The sequence below is a fragment of the Prinia subflava genome, chromosome 5 (assembly GCF_021018805.1).
Source record: "Prinia subflava isolate CZ2003 ecotype Zambia chromosome 5, Cam_Psub_1.2, whole genome shotgun sequence".
Taxonomy (NCBI): Eukaryota; Metazoa; Chordata; class Aves; order Passeriformes; family Cisticolidae; genus Prinia; species Prinia subflava.
The window spans coordinates 61,764,841-61,785,343 of NC_086251.1; the positions used below are offsets into that span (position 1 = coordinate 61,764,841).

General features: G+C 44.3%; 1 protein-coding gene across 1 annotated transcript in view; it reads left to right on the forward strand.

Annotated features, from left to right (window-relative positions):
• The window catches only part of SOS2 (SOS Ras/Rho guanine nucleotide exchange factor 2), a 43,931-nt gene that overhangs the window by 1,057 nt on the left and 22,371 nt on the right, over window positions 1-20,503 (forward strand). Inside the window, exons 2-6 of the mRNA XM_063399734.1 lie at window positions 10,308-10,433; window positions 12,817-12,948; window positions 14,287-14,451; window positions 15,153-15,356; window positions 16,678-16,821. Of these exons, the coding sequence (XP_063255804.1) occupies window positions 10,308-10,433; window positions 12,817-12,948; window positions 14,287-14,451; window positions 15,153-15,356; window positions 16,678-16,821 (771 nt within the window). The remainder of the gene's footprint in view (window positions 1-10,307; window positions 10,434-12,816; window positions 12,949-14,286; window positions 14,452-15,152; window positions 15,357-16,677; window positions 16,822-20,503) is intronic.

The window sequence follows — 20,503 nt, forward strand, 5'->3', positions numbered from 1 at the left end:
GACAGGTCTGAGAGAAGCCGTGTGGGAAAGCTCACAGAGGGTAAATCTGTGTTTTTGGGATGTGCCTGCACAGCAGGGAAGCTCCAGCCCACCCCCCCTTCCACAGGACACCCCCAGTAGTGGAAGGACTGGGTTAAACTGAGGCTGAGGGGAGCAGTGCCCTGCTCCGTGTCATTTGCAAAAACTGAGGATTTTATTCCATAATTCTGACCATAATTACCTGCTGATCTGCATCTCTGGTGCTGGGCAGGACTGCCATACAAGTACTTTATGCAGTGGTGAGTGCTTTGTCTCTTTTTCCCAAGAATGGATGTAGTGATGCTCTTGGACAATGATTCTCCATTTTTGTTTCTTTTTTTTTTAATAGAATAAAAGACTTGCATTTGTTTTGGGTGCCTGTCTAAGTAGTCTTGTGGCTGACATAGAAACCACTAATTGCCTGTCTGAAGAATCCTGGATTTTCTGCTCTTTACTCTCAAATCTTCTCCACACAGAAGCTGCTTTCCAGTGTCTTAGAGAGTCCCAGGCTGTTCTTTTCCTGATCTCTCTGGAATCTGACCTAAAGCAGCCCCTTAACACCAACCAGCATCTGCCCAGACGTGAGGTACAGCTGCAAAAAGGCTCCCTTAAAATTTACAGGTGTTTTCATCACCCTGAAATACAGATACTGCCAAAGTTGGTGGATTCATGCTGCTTTACCAATTCTTTCTATTTGTGCATTTGGTTCTGGAGAAAAGAGCAGCAATTTTAACTTTCTCAAGCAGAGGAAACAGGGTTGTGATGCCAGTGGCTGCCTGTAAAAATGTGGATTTGCTTGTAGCCAGGTTTTTTCTCCCTGGGAAAGCTCCTTGTCTGCAGGACCCACCCTGGAGCATGAGGCAATCGGGCTGTAATGTGCATTTCTGGTGTGAACACACAGTATCAGTGAGTCAACCCAAACTGTATCATTGGCAGGCTGCTGGGGAAGCCTCTCCAGTTTGAACACATTTAAAAGAGACCCCGTAAAATAAAATAAGCACTGGAGATCTTAAAACGAGCAGGAGATCATCCAAAAGAACTATTCCATTATTTCTAGGGGAGCTGAAGAACGTGGCACTGAATCCCAGAGTGTGAAAGCCTCCGATTTTGTGTTAATTACCCACTTCATTAAACATCATCACTGCTGTTTGCAGGTAGTTTGTGATTTTGTCCTGAAGAGGTTTAAAAATCCACTTGTTGGCCAGCTGAGATGTGATTTTCCCAAGCAGGTTGCTTTGTGATGGAAACTTTAAAGAAAGTTTAGTATTTTTTTAGTTAAACACCTGGAAGAGAGGGGTTTTTTAACTCTTAAGCTGTGCTTTTAGTATCCTGGACCTTATTTCCCATTCCTGAAAGCTTTTCCTTTAAATGATCACTTCTTGAAGGAGAGAAACAGAAAGCAGAAGCAGAAATAGAAGGTGGATTTTGGTTTTCTTTTTGAAGTGTGAAAAATACTTCATTCTAAAATGCACAAAGATGTGGGGCTGGATAAGGAGCCCATGTAGTTCACTAACAATAAAGAATATTTCTTTATTGCTGGGATTTTAAATCCACAACATGCTTTGAAGAGCTCCAGTCTCTTTATTATGCCCTCAGCAAGTTCAAGGCGACTTCTTTTTTTCAAACCACTTTTAAACTCTTGCTTTACTTTAATTCTATGCAGTGGACACTTAAAAATGGTCAAACACATCAGTTCTTACTTTAATACATGAAAAAAGATGAGAATCTGTCATTTGAACAATATTTTATATGAATTTATACTCTTTGAGATTAGTAGAGAGTGCCAAATTTTACCTTAGAGTGGGAGTCTTTTTAGGAAAAAATCAAAGCTAAGTGGTAAAACATCTTTAAACCATATTTTATGTATTTATATGCCCACATTCCTTAGCATTGACACCTGGGAATCTTTTAGGTTGGAAAATTAAAAGCAGTTTCATGTATTGCCTCTGTTCCAGCTGGGAGATGGACAAGCACGTCCTTGCAAAATAATTCTCTTAAAATAAATAAAACACTTTCTTTTCTTCTGCTGCTGTGCTGGAAATCTCAGCAGGGAGTGAGGGTAATTCGATATAAAAGTCCTTCCAAAGTAAATGAATCAGAAGAAAACAATATTTTTATGTGATCACTGAGGTTTAATGACTTGAGCTGGTAAATCACCTCAAACAGATCCTGGTAAAGGCTTTTAACCTGGGAGCTGATTTTTAGTGATTTAGGAATCCCAGTTTGTCACTGAATAACTCGGGGAGTGCAGAGGGAGCTGCTGCAGCAGGAATCCAGAGGGTTTGGGTCTGTGGGATGTGACCCTTGGGGAATGCTTCTCTTGGGGGCTCTCCTTGGGATTGGGATTTCTCCTGTGCTGCTGGAGGGTTTTGCTCTCTGCATTTTTCATTTCTCCACATGGAGAAATGAAAAATGGTTTTGGTTTGTTTGGCCTTTGCTGGGGGGGATGTCAAATGGTGAAACCCTTTTCTAAAGCTACATTTTGATTTTGGTACCACCTTTCCTAGATCCAGTGCCAGAGCTTGTCCTTGCTGAATTCCAGATGGAACTGCCCGGGTTTGAATTCTTTTGCAGGTTGATACTGGGATTCCAGTCCTGTGGGAATTATTGAATGGGTTTCCACTCCTGTGGGAATTATTTTGCAGGTTGATACTGGGATTCCACTCCTGTATTAATTATTTTGCAGGTTGATGCTGGCATTTCAGTCCTGTATGAATTCCTTTGCAGGTTGATGCTGGGATTTCAGTCCTGTGGGAATTATTGAATAAGATTCCACTCCTGTGGGAATTATTTTGCAGGTTGATGCTGGGATTTCAGTCCTGTATGAATTCCTGAACAAGATTCCACTGCTGTGGGAATTTCAGAGGCAGCAGCTGAGTGTGTCACTCCCTCCAGCCCACTGGAGGTCCCAGTTTTAATATCCTGGATGTGTGTTGCACAAAAGGTTTTTGGGAATTGTAGTTGAAAAATTCATTTGTACCAAATACATTCCATTGTTTCTTGGAATAAACTTCTGTTCCAGGCATTTGGAACAGGTTTTTAAAATAAACCAGGTGGCCCCATAGAATGTGTATTTGTGAAAATAGCGAGGAATGTGTTGTTAGATTTATAGATATGGATTTATTCACCTTAAAATATTCAGTGTGTCCTGAGCTTACAGTTTACAGGGGCCTGGAGGGACAGGACACAGGGAATGGCTCCCACTGCCAGAGGGCAGGGCTGGATGGGAGATTGGGAATTGGGAATTCCTGGCTGGGCTGGGATTCCCAGATTTCCTGTGGCTGCCCCTGGATCCCTGGCAGTGCCCAAGGCCAGCCTGGGACAGTGGGAGGTGTCCCTGCCATGGCAGTGGTGGCACTGGATGAGTTGAAATCCCTTCAACCCAAACCATTCCAGGATTCCATAATTATCATTTGTTTTCCTGCAAATCCCCTGGCACATTCAGAATGTATTTGTGTAAACAAGAGCTGTGTGTTCAGTTGCTTTGCTCTTTGATTTTTCTAAGTTCAGGAGCATCTCCCAGGGGTTCCTGTTTTGGGTTTTCTCCAGGATCCACCAGCCCATCCTGTCAAACAGTTAAACCCAGGGCTGTGCAGCACCACATGTCGGGATAATCCTGGCACGGGGCACTATTTGCATTTTCTAAAACAATTCCACCATTGCTCTGGACCACTCATCAAATTTCTAGAGCATGACTAAAGGGTTTATTCTTAGCAAATGTTGCATAGACAGATAGAAAAGACCATTTTGAGGGCTTTTTTTGGAGTTTACATTAGTTCAGTGCTTCTGTATTTTAAAACACGTGGGAGTTACTCTGTTGTGGTGTGTGAGGCTGCAGGGTTGGGGTTAAGGTCAGGAGGTGCAGGGGTGTCCAGCTTTATTCCATGCATGTTTTCCATGGCAGGATCAGGCTCCCCTTGGGCTAGAATTATTTAATGTATTTTAGCCTCATTATAATGGATTATTATTTAAAGCAGTCTAATTTCATTAGCATCTATTATTATTTAATGCATTATAATACCAACAGGAAAGTTGCTCCTTAAGAAGTTTTAAAATAATGGTTACATTTAGGTTTGAAATCTCTTAGGTCATTTAGCTTCTCATAAATATATCTATTTGAGCTCAGAAGCCTGGACCTTTGCACACTTGCAGTTGCTCCATACATGAATTTGAGTGACTTGGGCTAGTGGAAGGTGTCCCTGCCTTTGGATCTGGAATATGATGGGCTTTAAGATCCATTCCAACCCAAACCAGCCTGGGATTCTGTGGATGCATCAGCCTGGAACCAAAGGGGGCTGATCCTTTCACTTAAATCTTATTATTTTCACGCTTTGTTTTGTTTTTACAAAGTTCCTGACACAGGAATCTGTGGTTGGCAAACAGTGACAGGAGAGTTTTTTGCAGGCACTGGTGTGAGCTGAGGGTGGATTTTCAATCCCAGGTGTTCAACAGGAACGCTGGGATTTCACTTGGCAGCTGCAGCACAAGGAACACTTCCTACCTGTGTTGTTCAAGTGGAAATGAGTGGAATCTGTATTTGCCTTGGCTTGGGGAACGGGCACAGGAATTAAAAACCACCATTGGCTGCTGTGATTCACCCCATTGTGGTGCCTTTATCCCCTCAGCACTGGGCTCCATCCCAATCCCAGTCCCAATCCCAATCCCAGTCCCAATCCCAGTCCTGTGTGTGCTTTTCCCATCTTCTCATCCCACCTCACCTCCTGCAGCATCTCCTGCCCACCTCCTCCTGCCTTCCCTGGTTTCTCACCTCTCTCTGTGCCCAGCCTTATCTGATCTCCTGCAGAGGAGCTGTGCAGGCTGGTGTTTGCTTTTTTAATTCCCTCACTGATTCCCTCTGTGCCAGCCTTTCCCACGAGTGCTTCCAGAGCGTTCCTCATGTGGGAAACGTGCCTTTCCTGCATCCCTGGCCTCCCTTCTCCCTGATATTTTAATGTCATCCCAACAACCTGTTGGGTCATGGAGGAATTGCTCTGAGGGCCTGCACTGTCCCCAGGTTATGGGAATTGTTCCCTGGGAGGGTGGGCAGTGCCCAGAGCAGCTGTGGCTGCCCCTGGATCCCTGGAAGTGTCCAAGGCCAGGCTGGACAGGGCTTGGAGCAGCCTGGGACAGTGGAAAATGTCCCTGCCATGGCAGGGGATTGGAGTGAAATGGGATTTAAGCTCCCTTCCAACCCAAACCATCCTGTGATTCAAATTCCAGGTCTGATAATTCAATCTTCCTCACTGAACCGTTCTCCTTGGGATGTAAAAAGTGGGGAGGGGGAGCCCAGGAGTGCTGAATGCAGAGCCCAGAGCAGCTCTCAGCTCCGTGGGGAAGAGTTTTGGAGAATTGGGAGCTGCCAGTGTTAATTCAGATGAGGGCACAGCCACCTCCACGCTGGCCGTGGTGTTCCCCTCCCCTATCACAGGGCTCCCTCAGGCTTTATCTCAATTTAAACAAAGCATTTTATGTGGATGGATAAAATCCAAACACTTAATTTTCTGTCAGGTTTGCAGATTAAAATGTTTATATAGTTTGTGTGCATGTAAACAAACCCACATTTTAGCTTCTCCTTGACTGTATATAAAGGGAAACAACAATTAACTGGAGAAAGAAGAATTTGTCTGTATTTGTGTCATTATTAATGGCTTTTTTTTTCCCTGTGGGCACCAAGCAGCTTTCCCAGGAGGTTTTAGGACAGTCTTTGATGCTGTTTCAGAGTCAGATCCTGTCTGTACCACCCATCATTCCTGCTTTGATTCATCCTCCCCTCAACTAGAATACACTGTAGAAGATTATTTAAAGAGCTAAAGATGGAAAAAAAAATCACATTTACACCAGAGTGGTGGTGTAAGATAATTTTTAATACCCCTGCACAGTCTGTTGAGGGATAATTTTATTTGGCTAACCATGCTTCAAGTTTTTTTTCAGTATAAAAAGCCAAATGCTGTATGTAGATAAAAATTCTCTTTTACTTGAGATACTGCTTCATGCTGTTCCCCTCTCAGCATGTTTTAGTCTGATTTAAGAAAGACAGACCAGACAGAATTGCTGTACTGGAAATAAAATAAGAAATCAGCGTGGTTATTTTTAAAAAATTGACAGTGTGTTTTTAGTGGGGATTTCTCTTCAAGTATTTATTTGTGGTTCTTTCTAAAGAGTAATGCTTGAAAATTGGGAATATCAGTGCAGTTCCTTTTCACTGAATAAGAGCAACAGAAGCCTTTAAGTTGCTCCTTTGGTTCCCTTCTTCCTCTGGAGCATCATCCAGATAAAGGATTAAAAATGCCTTTGGAGCAGACGTTTTGTGTTTCTTGTGGTTATCTTTATTGGAGAAAGATAAGAAGGAATTAAAACACAGACTTTAAAATGAGAAACTTCCTGTTCTGAAATCTCAGGTAATACTGGAATTCCATTTTCTGAAAATGTAATTTTGAATATGAGTTGAAAACTGGGATGTTTTTACCAAATATTTCAGGATTCTGAATCCATATTTTTATGGTGGAATGTGCTGCCTGCAGACTCGATGTGCACATCATGGATTTGGGAATATTCTGTTCTTGGGGGATTTTTAAATGAAAAATTTGTTGTTTTGCTCATGTGCTCGCTGTGGACAACTGGAACTTTCTGGATGTGTTTTCACTATCAAAATAATCTGTCAAATAAAAATAGATTTAGGTGTTGTAGCCAAGCTGTTGGTTTGTCTCAGAAAAGGCTAAAAAGAAGTTCCTTGCAGTTTTGACTCTATTTTTTTTCCCTCAGCTTTTTGTCATTTCAAATGGAACCCTTTGATCATTTCTTTTATACTCTGGGCTTCTGGATTTCCCCAAGTCTGAGATCCAGAATTCCTGTGCTTCAGAATTAACTCTGCCATTATATTGGTAAAAAAAAGAAATAAGATCTTTTTTTTTTTCTAGTTTTAATACCATTTATCTCCATGAAAGGTTTTCATCCTCATCTTTTCTGAACAGACTCCTTGCTCTGAGGATTAATAATATCTCACTAGGAAGGAATTTTTGAGGAGAGGCTTTGGAGGATTTTCATCAAATGCACATTGGAAGGATGGAAGAAAGGGAGAAGTTGAGGAGCAAGAGAAGGAGCAGTTTAGGAATTTCAGAGTGAAAGAAAATTGTGTCCCCCAGAAAGGCCTTAAGGCCAAGTTTAAATGCCACTCTTGCACCTGTTATTTAATTTCTTTTCATTGGAACAACTTGGACTAAACCTGTGTGAATGACACTGTAAAAATTAGTTAGTTCTGCTAATCCTAATATTTCTTTAATGACTTCAGACATTCTGCTGTTTCAGAGATAAAACAGTAAAAAAATCTGTTTTCTGTGCTCCCTTCTGCTCAGTTTCTTGCAGCAGAGCTCTGACTGCTCAGTGCAACACCTTCGGGGTTTTTAAAGGGTATTTTGACCCTTAAAAGAAACAAATTCCAGACCAAATTCAGCCTGTGTAGCCCTGATGTGTTTATTCCATGGCAGTTTATGTAATTGTGCTCAGATATTTCTCGGAAGCAGAGCTCAGTGAACGTCCCTCCCTTCCGTGAGTGCCATCCCAGTGATTCCTCCTCCTTTTTCCATGCCTTGGGTGCTGTATCAGCCTCTCCTTGCTGTTCCAGCCCTCTCATTTTAGGGGGTGCTGGAAAGAACAAATGTTTTGTCCTTGACCCAGTGGCCTCTGATTTGATCAGCTGGTGCACAGCTTTTATTGCAGCGGTTTTGTTTTGCTCGGAAAAACGCTGTCTTGAGATGAAATTGTTTTTTTCTTCTGAGCATTTGTGTCAAAATAATTCCTCTGAGACCCGGGGAGTGCAGAAGCACCGCTGGGACCTCTCAGGATGCTGCAGGCAGATTCATTTCAAGTGGCAGCTGATCTAAATCCTCTGGGGAGAATTGTCTCAGCTGAGAGGTGCTGGGCTTTGTTGGTGGGTTTGCTTCTTTGGAAGGGAAATTGGCTCCAGAGAGAGCCATGGAGATGATTTGGGGGATGGAACAGTTGTGAGGGAGGGCTGTGAGTGTTGGGGGTGTTCATCCTGGAGGAGAAGGCTCCAGGGAGAGCTCAGAGCCCCTGGCAGGGCCTGAAGGGGCTCCAGGAGAGCTGCAGAGGGACTGGGGACAAGGGCTGGAGGGACAGGACACAGGGAATGGCTCCCACTGCCAGAGGGCAGGGCTGGATGGGAGATTGGGAATTGGGAATTCCTGGCTGGGCTGGAATTGCCAGAGCAGCTGTGGCTGCCCCTGGATCCCTGGCAGTGCCCAAGGCCAGGTTGGAACAGCCTGGGACAGTAGAAGGTGTCCCTGCTGTGGCAGGGGTGCAATAGGATGGTGTTAAAAGTCCCTTCCAAGCCAGGCCATTCCAGAATTCCATGATTTGTGTTGCTAAATTGAGGCAGAGATTCCCTGTCACTGTTTAAGGAGAGCTCTGTGCTCCTCTGCTGCTCCTCAGCCTTGCTGGACATCCATGTGCTCCCCAGAAAGTTTGGAAGAGTGTGGCATGAGGTGTTTAGACCTGGGAGCTGAAATCAGGTACAACTGAAGGCATTTATTGTGCAGGGATGTCTGAAATCACTGACTGGAGGGAGGAGAACAGCCTGGGGAGTTCCCATCTTCTCCTGATCCTCCTCTTCTCACTGTTCCTGTTGGTGTCATTTCTCTGGAGCCCCGTTCAGGGTCACTGCAGGGACACAGAATTTCATTTTGTTTCCTTGCTGGGCCCTGCTCTGGCTGCGGTGCTCTCTGAGAGACGCGTGGCAGGACCTTAACCCGGCGCTTCCTGGTTTGCCATTGTTTTGGGAATTAAACTCTCGAGTTCAGGAAGAACAAAAATGCCCTGGCTATTGTTGAGAACCTGCTCTCTCAAGTAGGAGTTTTCAAGGAGTGGGTTTGGTTTTCTTGAGGATTCTTTCTTTCTTTCAGGATCTCGTGTCTGTGTCAGGAATCAATTGTGTAAAGCAGAGATTCATGTGTGAGGCACAGAAAGCAAAATTGCATTTACAGGGCTGTAAAATAACTTTATAACAAGACTGTGCAGCTGCATTCAAACAGAGGGCAGGGTTAGATGGGATATTGGGAATTGGGAAGGAATTCCTGGCTGTGAGGGTGGGGAGGCCCTGGCAGAGGTTTCCCAGAGAAGCTGTGGCTGCCCCTGGATCCTTGGAAATGTCCCAGGCCAGGCTGGACAGGGCTTGGAGCAGCCTGGGATAGGGAAGGGTGTCCTTGCCCATGGCAGGAGGGGAACACGATGACATTTAAGGTCCTTTCAAACCCAGACCATTCTGGGATTCTCCTTAATTTGGAGGAAGCCCTCATAGCCCCCAGTTTTTGGGAGCTGCTCCATGGGCTTTGGAAGGGGCTGTTCCTGTATTTCAGAGCATCAGAAATTGACCCAAAGATGTTTCTGTCTTGTCCCACGAAACTGCCACCCCATTTGTCCCGTGAATACCAATGTGAGTGTGTCACATGGCTTTTTTGAGGTGATTTACATGGAATTTGTGTGGGGAGAGGAGGGAATTTCCCTGGATTGTATTCCTTACGAATCTTTTGGCTGTAGTTTGAGATCTAGTGAGCGCTTTCCTGATTGAGAGGCTGCCAGGGAAAACTGAGTATGGAGACCAACCCCTGAGTGCTTTTTTTTTTTTTTTTTTTCTTTTTGAGGTTTGATGGGGGGATTTTTAGCAGAAAAAGAGCCCTGCTGACCCAGGATGAGTTAATTGTAGCCTTTTCTGTCTGGGCACATGCTGAGGTTGCCTGTTTTGAGTTGTCTGCTCTAGTTTAGCCTGGGAAAGCAAAGCTGGGATTAATCTCCATGAGTTGAGATAAAAGGAATTATCCTGCCTTGCCTTGAAAAGAGATTGGAGTCAGCTTTCCCTGGCTCTTCCCTGGTGGGTCTGTGCTGCTGCTCTGCTCAGTCAGCCAGGCAGGGTGAGCTGCTGCCACAGGTAGTGACTCCATCATTAGGGTTGCTAACGTCACTGCAATTACTCAGGGCATGAGTAATTCAGAGTTACCCACAGGGATGGTTTCACTCCAGTGCTGGCAGAAATCTGCCTTGCCTTGACACTCCTTCCCACCACAATGGCAAAACACAGAGCTTGGAATTCCACAGAGGTGCCAGCTTGGCAGGAATAGGAATTACCTCCTCAACTCCAGAGAAAAACCTGTGAGAAATGTTAAAAGTGTGTGAATTTGCAGCACTGCAGTCCAGAGCTGTCCTGCTTTTGCTGGGATTCATTTTTAGGCACAGCTTTCCATGCAAATGATGCTAATCCTTTGAATTCCTTTGGCCAGGTGCAGCAGCAGGTTCACCCCAACCTGTCAGCAAAGGAGGATTCCCTGTATTACATTGAGGAGCTGATCCTGCAGCTGCTGAACAAGCTGTGCATCGCCCAGCCACGCACTGTGCAGGATGTGGAGGTAGGACTGCAGCCTGGCTTTGCCTCTGGAGTGGCTGAAATTCCCTGGAATATTTGGGATAATGCAGGTTGGAAGCCCAGAGCTTCCTAACACGGCTTTGTGGCTGTCCCTGCATCCCTGGAAATGCCCAGGGCCAGGCTGGATGGGGTTTGGAGCAACCTGGGATAGTGGAAGGAGTCCCATGGCAGGGATTGGAATTGATGGTCCTTAAGCTCCCTTCCAACCCAAGCCATTCTCTGACTTTATTTAGATTTTATAAGCAAATTTAACTGGAAACTCATTTTCTTACCCACTGCTTCAGGATAGGAATTGTGTGAGTTTTTCCTTTCAGCAATATTTTTATAATTTCAAAATGCTTTGAAGGATTTTTTCTGCTGTCAAATGCACAATGGATTTAAGAATTTTTCCTACTTTTTTGACATCAATATGCAAGAAAAGAATTTAAATATTTCAGTGAAAGGTTACTGTTGTCAGATCTGGATTGTGCAGCGGAAGGAACAGAGCTGGATGTTCCTGGGACTTTCTGGACTCGCTGAGGCTCTTGTATCATTGCAGCTGTCAGCTTTTGTGTCATCCTTCCAAAATGAGGGTTTAATGGAGTCTGGAGGGAGAAAATGCTTCCATGTGCCTGTGACCCAACAGAGCTTTGCAGAGCTCTATTAATTAATTAATTTTACATCAATCTGTAGCTCCAGGATTTTCAGCTTCATCCAAAATGATGTTACTTTGTATGGGATTCTCTGTGTCTGTTGTGGAAATTAAAAGAATTTTTGATATACATATATATACAAAAGAATATAAATTATATGTGTGTCAAAATTATCGTATGTGTATATTAATATAAATTATATGTGCGTGTCACAGAAATTAAAGAAAATTTTATATATAGGTGAAGATATATAATTTTATATAATATGTATTTTATAGATAATATATGCATAATACATATATAGTTATGTTAGATTTATTTATATATCTTTTTTTATATATAGGCAAAATAATTGCCCAAAGGGTGTTAGATTCTTATTAGATGCCCTTTATTCAACATTAAGTATTAATTTATCCTCTTTTTTTTTAATATTGATGCATGAAGATTATTGCATCACTAAATAAAAGCAAAATTTAATAGTTCCTTAATAGCTCTTTGGGTTGGATCTGATGCTCAGCTGTTTTCAGCTGTTGAGGGAAAACATGAGAGCTGTGATCTCTGAAGTTTATCATGCAGACATTTACATAACAGCCTGGAGCTAATGGAACTGTTTGTCCAAGATGTTGTCCTTAAGTATTTGCAGGATCAAGGTCTAAAAATCTCAAATTAAAAATGTTTTATAAATAGAAACAGCCCTTCAGATTGTTCCTGAAGAAAACAGCAGGAAGCAGTGTTGGGGCACAGAAAGCCTGTCTTACATTGGGAATTGGGAATTCCTGCCTGGGAGGGAGGGGAGGCCCTGGAATGGAATTCCCAGAGAAGCTGTGGCTGTCCCTGGATCCCTGGAAGTGCCCAAGGCCAGGCTGGAGCATGGGAGGTGTCCCTGCCATGGCAGGGGTGTAACTGGGTGGGATTTCAGTCCCCTCCAACCCAAAGCAGTCTGGAATTCTGTGATTCTAAGCTGGAGCATGGCTGAATTCCCCCTTCCCTCCATTTCTGGGAGGATCTCCTGGTGGGATCCCAAGGAAGGGTCATTTGGGGATGGCACTCTTTGTTAACCTGGGAGCTGGTCAGAATATTGGGCATTAAATGTCCACCTCAAGGATTTAAAAGCTGCCTCTAAGAAAATCTGTGTCTCTGAAGACCTCGGGTCTCCTGTTAGGTCTTGGAATATGTGCCAAAATCTCTTAATCAAAGGGATACGAATATTTCACCATTTTATATCAGCTCATCCTTCAGCTTTTCATTCCTGCCATAAACTTGATCTGATGTAGGGCAAGTTACACTCTTTTCTCAGATAGGAACTATATCAACTTGGGTTTTTTTGTAGGCTGTAAACTGTTTAGTACTTCCTGATGGTGTTTATATTTTGGGCTGCTGGCCTCACAGAATCCCAGAATAATCTGGGTTGGAAGGGATCTTAATGCCCAACTCCCTACCATGGCAGGAACACCTTCCACTGGAATTGGAGACTGAAACCTCCTTGCTGCTCTTGAGAAGATCACAGATTTTAGGAGATTTGAAGGAATTCTTGGTGCTCAGGGAAGGGAGGCTGTTGGGGATTGCTGAACAGAGAGAAGCCGAGTTGAGTAAGGAGAGAACAATTAGGAGAACGTGTTGCAGACACTGAGGAGGAGGATAATTGTCTGTCCTGGGGGAAGCAATTTGCTGTGCTGTGTTGTGTTTAAACCTCTCTGGTGGCGTGGTTGTCTCAGTGCTGTCTGTGTCGGGCAGGAGCGGGTTCAGAAGACGTTTCCTCACCCCATAGACAAGTGGGCGATCGCCGATGCTCAGTCAGCCATCGAGAAAAGGAAAAGAAGGAACCCCCTCCTGCTCCCCGTGGACAAAATCCACCCTTTGCTGAAGGTACCTCTCATCTTTACTGCCCCCCAGCAGGACCTTGAATGTATTTCTTTAATCTGGGTGAAATTAAAGTTTTTCTCCTTGGCAGAGGGAGTAAAGAATTGCCATAAAGCTGAATTTATTATAGTGTGTAATGAAAGTAAATCCTTAAATTCATCACGTTCAAGACATCAGTGTGTTAATTCTATTACTCTACTTTGAGATGTGATTACTTAGTTTTTAACATAAACAAAACTCAAATGTCTTGCCTACTTCAGCAACACTGCTTTGATGCTTTTATTTGTTTCAAAATGCTGCAGAAGGCAAAATAGAAGAAGAGGGAACAGGTAGATCCTGTTCCTTGTGTACTGTCAGCCAAGATGTGTCAGTGTCCTTTCAGTCCCTGCTGAATGTCACTGGTGCCTCGGGTTTAAAAATCAAGAGATCTGCAAAGGTGTTTCCAGCTGCTGAGGAAACTCTGTTGGAGCATAAGCAGAAATTAAAGCAATTTTCAGGTCTCCTTGCTGTGTTCAAGCACAGCATCTCAGTTCCTGAGGGTTAGTGAGAGGGGGAGGGATATCGAGAGAAGACAGCATTAAATAAGATCTTCCTAAACACCACTGGTGTTCTTTGGTGAAATCTGGTTTACAAGTGTGAAAACAGGCCCAGAATCTGATTTTTAGAGGCTGCACCAACACATAATGAGAACAAGGCTGCCTCATTCAGATGCACAAACCCACCTGGATGTATTGCCAGGTCCAAGGCTGCGTGGTGCAGCCTGTGCAGGACATGGAGCGTGTTCCCAGGGATAACATTCTGCATTCATCCTGGTTTTTGTCTGTTCAGCTTCCATTATTGAAGTTCCATGATTTTATGGAGTGCAGAATGCTCAGTTGGCGTGGCAGGGGGTGGAAGAGATGATCTTGAACGTCCCTTCCCACTCAAACCATTCCATGAGTCCTTGAAAGTGAAACCTACTCTGTTCTCAAGAGTCACATCAGGGCCAGTCCTGCAATAAGCACAGACAGAGATGGGAATTCAAGTACAGGAGTAATTCCACTGAAGTCCCTTCCTTAAATGAATTCTATTTTTAGGACTGTTATTTTTAGAGGAGGGATTATTTCGAGTTCTGTCGCTTTTCCTCTGTTAAAATACTGCAAAATAACACAAGTATTTACAAGCATCTCCTTCCAGGCAGATATTCCAATTTCCATTTGATGTCCTCAGCCCCGGGTGTTCCATTACTGTAAATTATCACCACAGACAAAATCTATTCCAGTTGAAAATTCAACGTGTTTATTGTCATTCCAGATGAATTTCTGGAATAAATACCATTTGTTTTCTCTGGTTTTCACTTTGCAGGAGGTCTTGGGCTACAAGGTGGATTACCACGTCTCTCTCTATATCGTGGCTGTCTTGGAATACATCTCAGCTGACATTTTAAAGCTGGCTGGAAATTATGTTTTCAATATCCGCCACTTTGAGATCTCCCAGCAGGACATTAAAGTATCAATGTGTGCTGATAAGGTGAGGGCTTGGGATTAAAACAGAATTTAGAGGTGATGTTTAATTTTCTTTGATGTGGAAGGTGTGTTCAAAGGAGGATCAGAGGGAGAGCCTGGTTTTACTCAAAGGCAGAGCTGCTCTCCTTGTTCATGCCAGACCTGTCACAGCAAAAATTTAAGTCAAAGGCAAAGCTGCTCTGCTTGCTCATGCCAAACCTGTCACAGCAGAACTTTAAATTAAGCCTGGGTAAGTTTGGGAGCAGCAGGAGCCTTTAGAAGCAGTGTAAGGACAGAAAATGATGATGTCCTTTATTTCTCTGCTGTCACACCCTCCTGATGTCACTTTGTTGAGGCAGCTCTCCTTCATAACACAGAAAAGACCTTTAGTTTTCATGCCCATTAAAATGAGAAACATTTTTGTTGGGTTTTATCTCCAGCAGGAGGTTTTGTCCAAGGCTTATGCAAGATGCCTTGTTTTCCAAGTTGATTCTGCATGAATTGTAACTTGTTTTCTAGGTCGTGCTCACTTCCAAGGGGGAAAATGGCTTTGGCAGCTGCTGCAGCCTCCTGCTGCCAAAGTTGAAATATTACTCCCTTGTGAAAGTGAATACAGCAAAGATTGTATTAAAAACTCCAAGGATTTCTCTGAACTCATTGAAATAGCTGAGCTGGAGCCAAGTGTGAAAATGTGGCTGGGTGCAATTCTCTGGCTTCCTTTGGCAGGTTTTGATGGATATGTTTGATCAGGATGAGATTGGCTTGGTTTCTCTGTGTGAGGACGAGCCCTCTTCTTCTGGGGAGCTCAACTACTACGACCTGGTGAGAAATGAGATTGCAGAAGAGAGGCAGTACCTGAGGGAGCTGAACCTGATCATCAAAGTGTTCCGGGAAGCTTTTCTGTCCAACAGGAGGCTCTTCACACCCCATGTGAGTCCTTCATTGATGAGCAGTGCTAATTGCCCTATTAGCAGCCAGAACTTACCCATTTTGCATTAACTGTGTTGGAGGTGAAATCAAATTTGATTTATTGTCTGTCAGTGAGTAATGAGCATTGTCTGTGTATGAAATCCAACGGGGGGGAATTGCCATTAATAGCAGAGGAGTGGAGCTTAATGGACACAATTCCCTGCCAGATGCCAGCTGTAGCTGCATTATTTTAGTCATTTAGGTAATGGTTTCACTTCTGCTTAACACAAAAATTAAGTCATCTACCTGCATGTGCAGTGAATGCTTGAACTGACATTTACAGGCTACTCCTTACCTATAGAAATTCCAATTAAAACAGCCCTTGGCTGTGGATTCTCTAACTGTGAAGGGAGTCACTGTTTGATAAACCATCAAAATATTTGATGGAAATTGTCTGTTACAGCAAATTCTGTCCTCAGGAGGAGTAAGGAAGGATTGGTGGATCCTTCCTGTGGGACAGGGAGAAGAGAACAGGCCAGCAGGGCCTGAACTGGGATTTTTAGGTGACACCAGCAGCTTAAAAAGAGGCAGCAGGAGCCATTCCCATTCCAGCTGGGCATGGAGATTCCTCAGGGGCTGACGGAACTGTGCAGATGTGGGGGTAGAATTCCAGGGAAGATGATGGCAGGAGAAGGGGGCCACGTTTGGGAGCTGAGGAATATTTGGGAATGGTGTGGGAAATGTCAGGATTTCATGTTCCCACAAGAGGGTTGCCATGGTCTGGGCACTAAGTGGAGTTCAGTGAGAGGTTGGGGCAGAGAAACCTCTGAGCAGGGAATTCACAGGGCTCAGAGGGGGAATCCAGGACACTGCAAGGGGCTCCCTCTTTGAGTGGGGGGAATTGAAAATGTACAATTAGAATTTAAAAAGGAAGCTGCCCATTCCTGCTCCATTCCCAGCTCTCCTGAAGCAGCCCAGGAGCTGCTTGAGTTGCACCTGTGGTTTAGAGGATCTGAGCCTGGAAATTCCTCCTGGAAATCACCTCTGAGCAGAGGGAGCAGTGGCAGCAGGAAAGGGCAGAGCCTGTGCAGATCCCAGCCTGTCCTGGGGGCACAGCAACTCCTGGGGAGGATGCTCTGGAAACTGGGCAAGGCTGGATGTGCTCAGGGAAGCCTGGAGGGCTGCAAAGACCACAGAGTTTAATTTTTCCTTGCTTTTTGTTGGCTCCTCTCCATTTACCTCCTGGTTCAGACAAAACCCACTCCCAATGCTCCCAAAACCCACTTTTCATGCTCCAAATAAATCACCCCAGGCAGGACTCAGGCGTGTTTTGTGTTTGCAGGACATTGATGTGATATTCAGCAACATTTCAGACATCCACGAGCTGACAGTGAAGCTTTTGGGATTGATTGAGGACACCGTGGAAATGACAGATGAGAGCAGCCCTCACCCTCTGGCTGGCAGCTGCTTTGAGGACCTTGCAGAGGTTTGGTGTTTAATTTGGATGGTTTAGGGGTTGGTTTTTTTAATGTTTATTTTTATTAAATCACTCAAAACAGGGTTGTAATTCAAATGCATTGTTTGACATCTGGAGTTTTCATTCATGGAGCAGGGACTCCAGGAAGGGATGAAGTATCAGGGCAGCAGTTTGTGGCTCAGGACTGTAGCAAAAGTGCTCTTGATACCCACTGAGCTCTAAAATAGATATTAAAGAGTAGGAATAAGGGAAAACACTGCACTGGGAGAGGGTGTGGCTCATTAACATTATTAATTATTTTCTCAGTTTGATTTGAATGGGCACTGAAACACTGGAAGGATATTTTTTAAATTGTGAAATACTCTGTATTAAAACTGCTCTGAAATACAAAAGGAAGTCACAAAGCTGAAGTGGGACAGAGCTCCCTTCAGTCAGAATTACTGAAAATAGGTGCAAAATGACACTGGAATTCAGCAGGGAGGTGCACAGGGGAAAAGCAGAAGCTGAGAGGCAAGAGGACAATTCAGCTTAGATAAACACAATTTGAATTGTCTGGGGAGAAAACTCTTGCAGTGGATGACCACGGTAGGGATGGAAATTTTGCTGTCATTGGACATGGTTTAAATGGAATCTGCTTTTCCTTCCAAATCCCATTTTTTCCCCTAAAACTTGTCAGCAATCATATAAACCAGTATTAGAGAGGAAATTAATTATTCTGAGCTGGCAGAGAATGTATCAGGCGAACCATGGGGTGAATGGCAACTTTTTAGTTTTATCTTAAAATGATGATGTTTATTTTAAAAAATAAACCATTCATTTCACTTTTATATATCTCTTCCATTTTTAAGATCTGAGGGTTGCATGAGCACCCCAGTACCACCTGGAGAATTATTACATTTTTCTGGCTGTAAAAAATAGTGATTTTTGGGGCACTCATTTAGGAATAGACTCTAAAGTTTTCTTGGCATTACTTCAATAAACCACTCATGTAGGAAAGTCCAGTTGACCAAGTCTCAGCAGTTATTGAAGCATAATTGCTTTATAATGATAAGAAGAAGTGTGTGATCAATGAATTAAAGTAGTTATAATATTGAAACTGAAAAAAAAAACCCTTAAATTTGAAATAGTGCAGCATTATCCTGAAAAAAAAATCTGATTTTATTGCAAAAGCTGCTCTGAGTCATCCTGTACTTTAATGGAAACAAATCCTTTTCAATGAGTGAAAATCTCATCTGATTTTTCATTCACTGAAAAACTTGAAGAGGAAATGAAGTCCAGATTATTTTTCCAAGCTTTTTATGAAGGTAATATGTTTGAATTTATTAATTCAGTTAATATGGGGCAAGACCTGCTTAATGACTGAGCTGTTGATTTGATCATCTCCCGGGGTGAGATCATCTTTCTGTCAGTGTTTGCAAAAGGAATCATTAAAGAGAGATATGAGAGTGAAGTGTTTATTTGCTCTGCTTATCTCACTGCCAGGGTTGTTCATTTAGTGCTTCCATTAAAAAGGTCCTTCAGCTTCTTGGGAAGGATAATTAAAACCAAACAACCCTTGCAAGCTGGAATCTTCCTGCTTTGTCTGTTTTTTCTGCACCAGGTCCCTGGCAGGTTTAAAGGCATAAATATTGTCGTGGTTTTGAGATAAGGAAGTGTGGGGAAAATAAAACATTCGTTTTGTGTATGAGGAAAATAAATTATTTTTTGCTGGTGTGGACACCCCAAAGTGGGAGATGGATGGTTGAGAGCATCAGAGCAGGGCAGAGGGTTCTGCCTGCTCTGAAGGGATTTTCACGAGGCAGCTGATAAAACAAGGGCATTGTCAGGACATTGTAAATTTGTTTTCTGGTGTTTGTGTTTCCATCAGAGGAGTTTCAAGTATGCACAAAGGAGCAAAGGTGGGAAGCAGTGCACACCCCAAGGGGGTGAGGTGGGCAGACACCAGCCCAGGGCCATTTATGAGATCATTTATGTGACACCAGGGTGATGCTGCCATGGAATCCCAGGATGGATTGGGTTGGAAAAGACCTTAAATCCCACCCAGTGCCATCCCTGCCATGGCAGGGACACCTTCCACTGTCCCAGGCTGCTCCAGCCCCAGTGTCCAACCTGGCCTTGGGCACTGCCAGGGATCCAGGGGCAGCCACAGCTGCTCTAGGAATTCTTTTCCAGAGAAGAATTCCCAATATCCCATCCCACCCTGCCCTCCTTCAGCCCAAAGCCATCAGTTTCAATATTCCAGAATTCCGGAGTTCAATCATTTTGCAGCATTGCAAGCATAAACTCCTTTTTAAAATAATTGATCTCTTGGGGAAGATCCCTGATGCAGTCTATTTTAATCTCATGTTCATGAAACAAACCCAAAACATAAAAATATTGATTGAAGCCTAAGTGGAAGAAACTAAACCCACTTGTAAATGCAGTAAAAATTCTAAAAAATTCGGGAAGACAGCACAGAGTCAGGAAATATTGGCCTGGCTGCTGCAATGGATTTGCACTGTGAATTCCACTGGACCTGAGGCTTCAGCAATGTTCAAACAAACCTTTTGTGGGGTTGGTATTCCCAAATCCAGCAGCGTGGCAAGCACTGGGTGAAAAGAGGGAGGTGCTGATCCCGGCAGTGACTCAGGAGTGAATCAGCCCTGGCAGTCTGCAGGGACTGGGATCAGCCTGACAGGTCCTGGCACAGCCCAGCTGGGAGCCAGGAATGATTCCTGTGGGATCCCTGTGCAGCCAGGAATGATTCCTGTGGGATCCCTGTGCAGCCAGGAATGATTCCTGTGGGATCCCTGTGCAGCCAGGAATGATTCCTGTGAGATCCCTGCAGCCAGGAATGATTCCTGTGGGATTCCTGTGCAGCCAGGAATGATTCCTGTGGGATCCCTGTGCAGCCAGGAATGATTCCTGTGGGATCCCTGCAGCCAGGAATGATTCCTGTGGGATCTCTGTGCAGCCAGGAATGATTCCTGTGGGATCCCTGCAGCCAGGAATGATTCCTGTGGGATCCCTCTGCAGCCAGGAATGATTCCTGTGGGATCTCCAGCCAGGAATGATTCCTGTGGGATCCCTGCAGCCAGGAATGATTCCTGTGGGATCCCTGCAGCCAGGAATGATTCCTGTGGGATCCCTGTGCAGCCAGGAATGATTCCTGTGGGATCCCTGTGCAGCCAGGAATGATTCCTGTGGGATCCCTGCAGCCAGGAATGATTCCTGTGGGATTCCTGCAGCCAGGAATGATTCCTGTGGGATCCCTGTGCAGCCAGGAATGATTCCTGTGGGATCCCTGTGCAGCCAGGAATGATTCCTGTGGGATCCGTGTACAGCCAGGAATGATTCCTGTGGGATCCCTGTGCAGCCAGGAATGATTCCTGTGGGATCCCTGCAGCCAGGAATGATTCCTGTGGGATCCCTGTGCAGCCAGGAATGATTCCTGTGGGATTCCTGTACAGCCAGGAATGATTCCTGTGGGATCCCTGTGCAGCCAAGAATGATTCCTGTGGGATCCCTGCAGCCAGGAATGATTCCTGTGGGATCCCTGCAGCCAGGAATGATTCCTGTGGGATCTCTGTGCAGCCAGGAATGATTCCTGTGGGATCCCTGCAGCCAGGAATGATTCCTGTGGGATCCCTGTACAGCCAGGAATGATTCCTGTGGGATCTCCAGCCAGGAATGATTCCTGTGGGATCCCTGC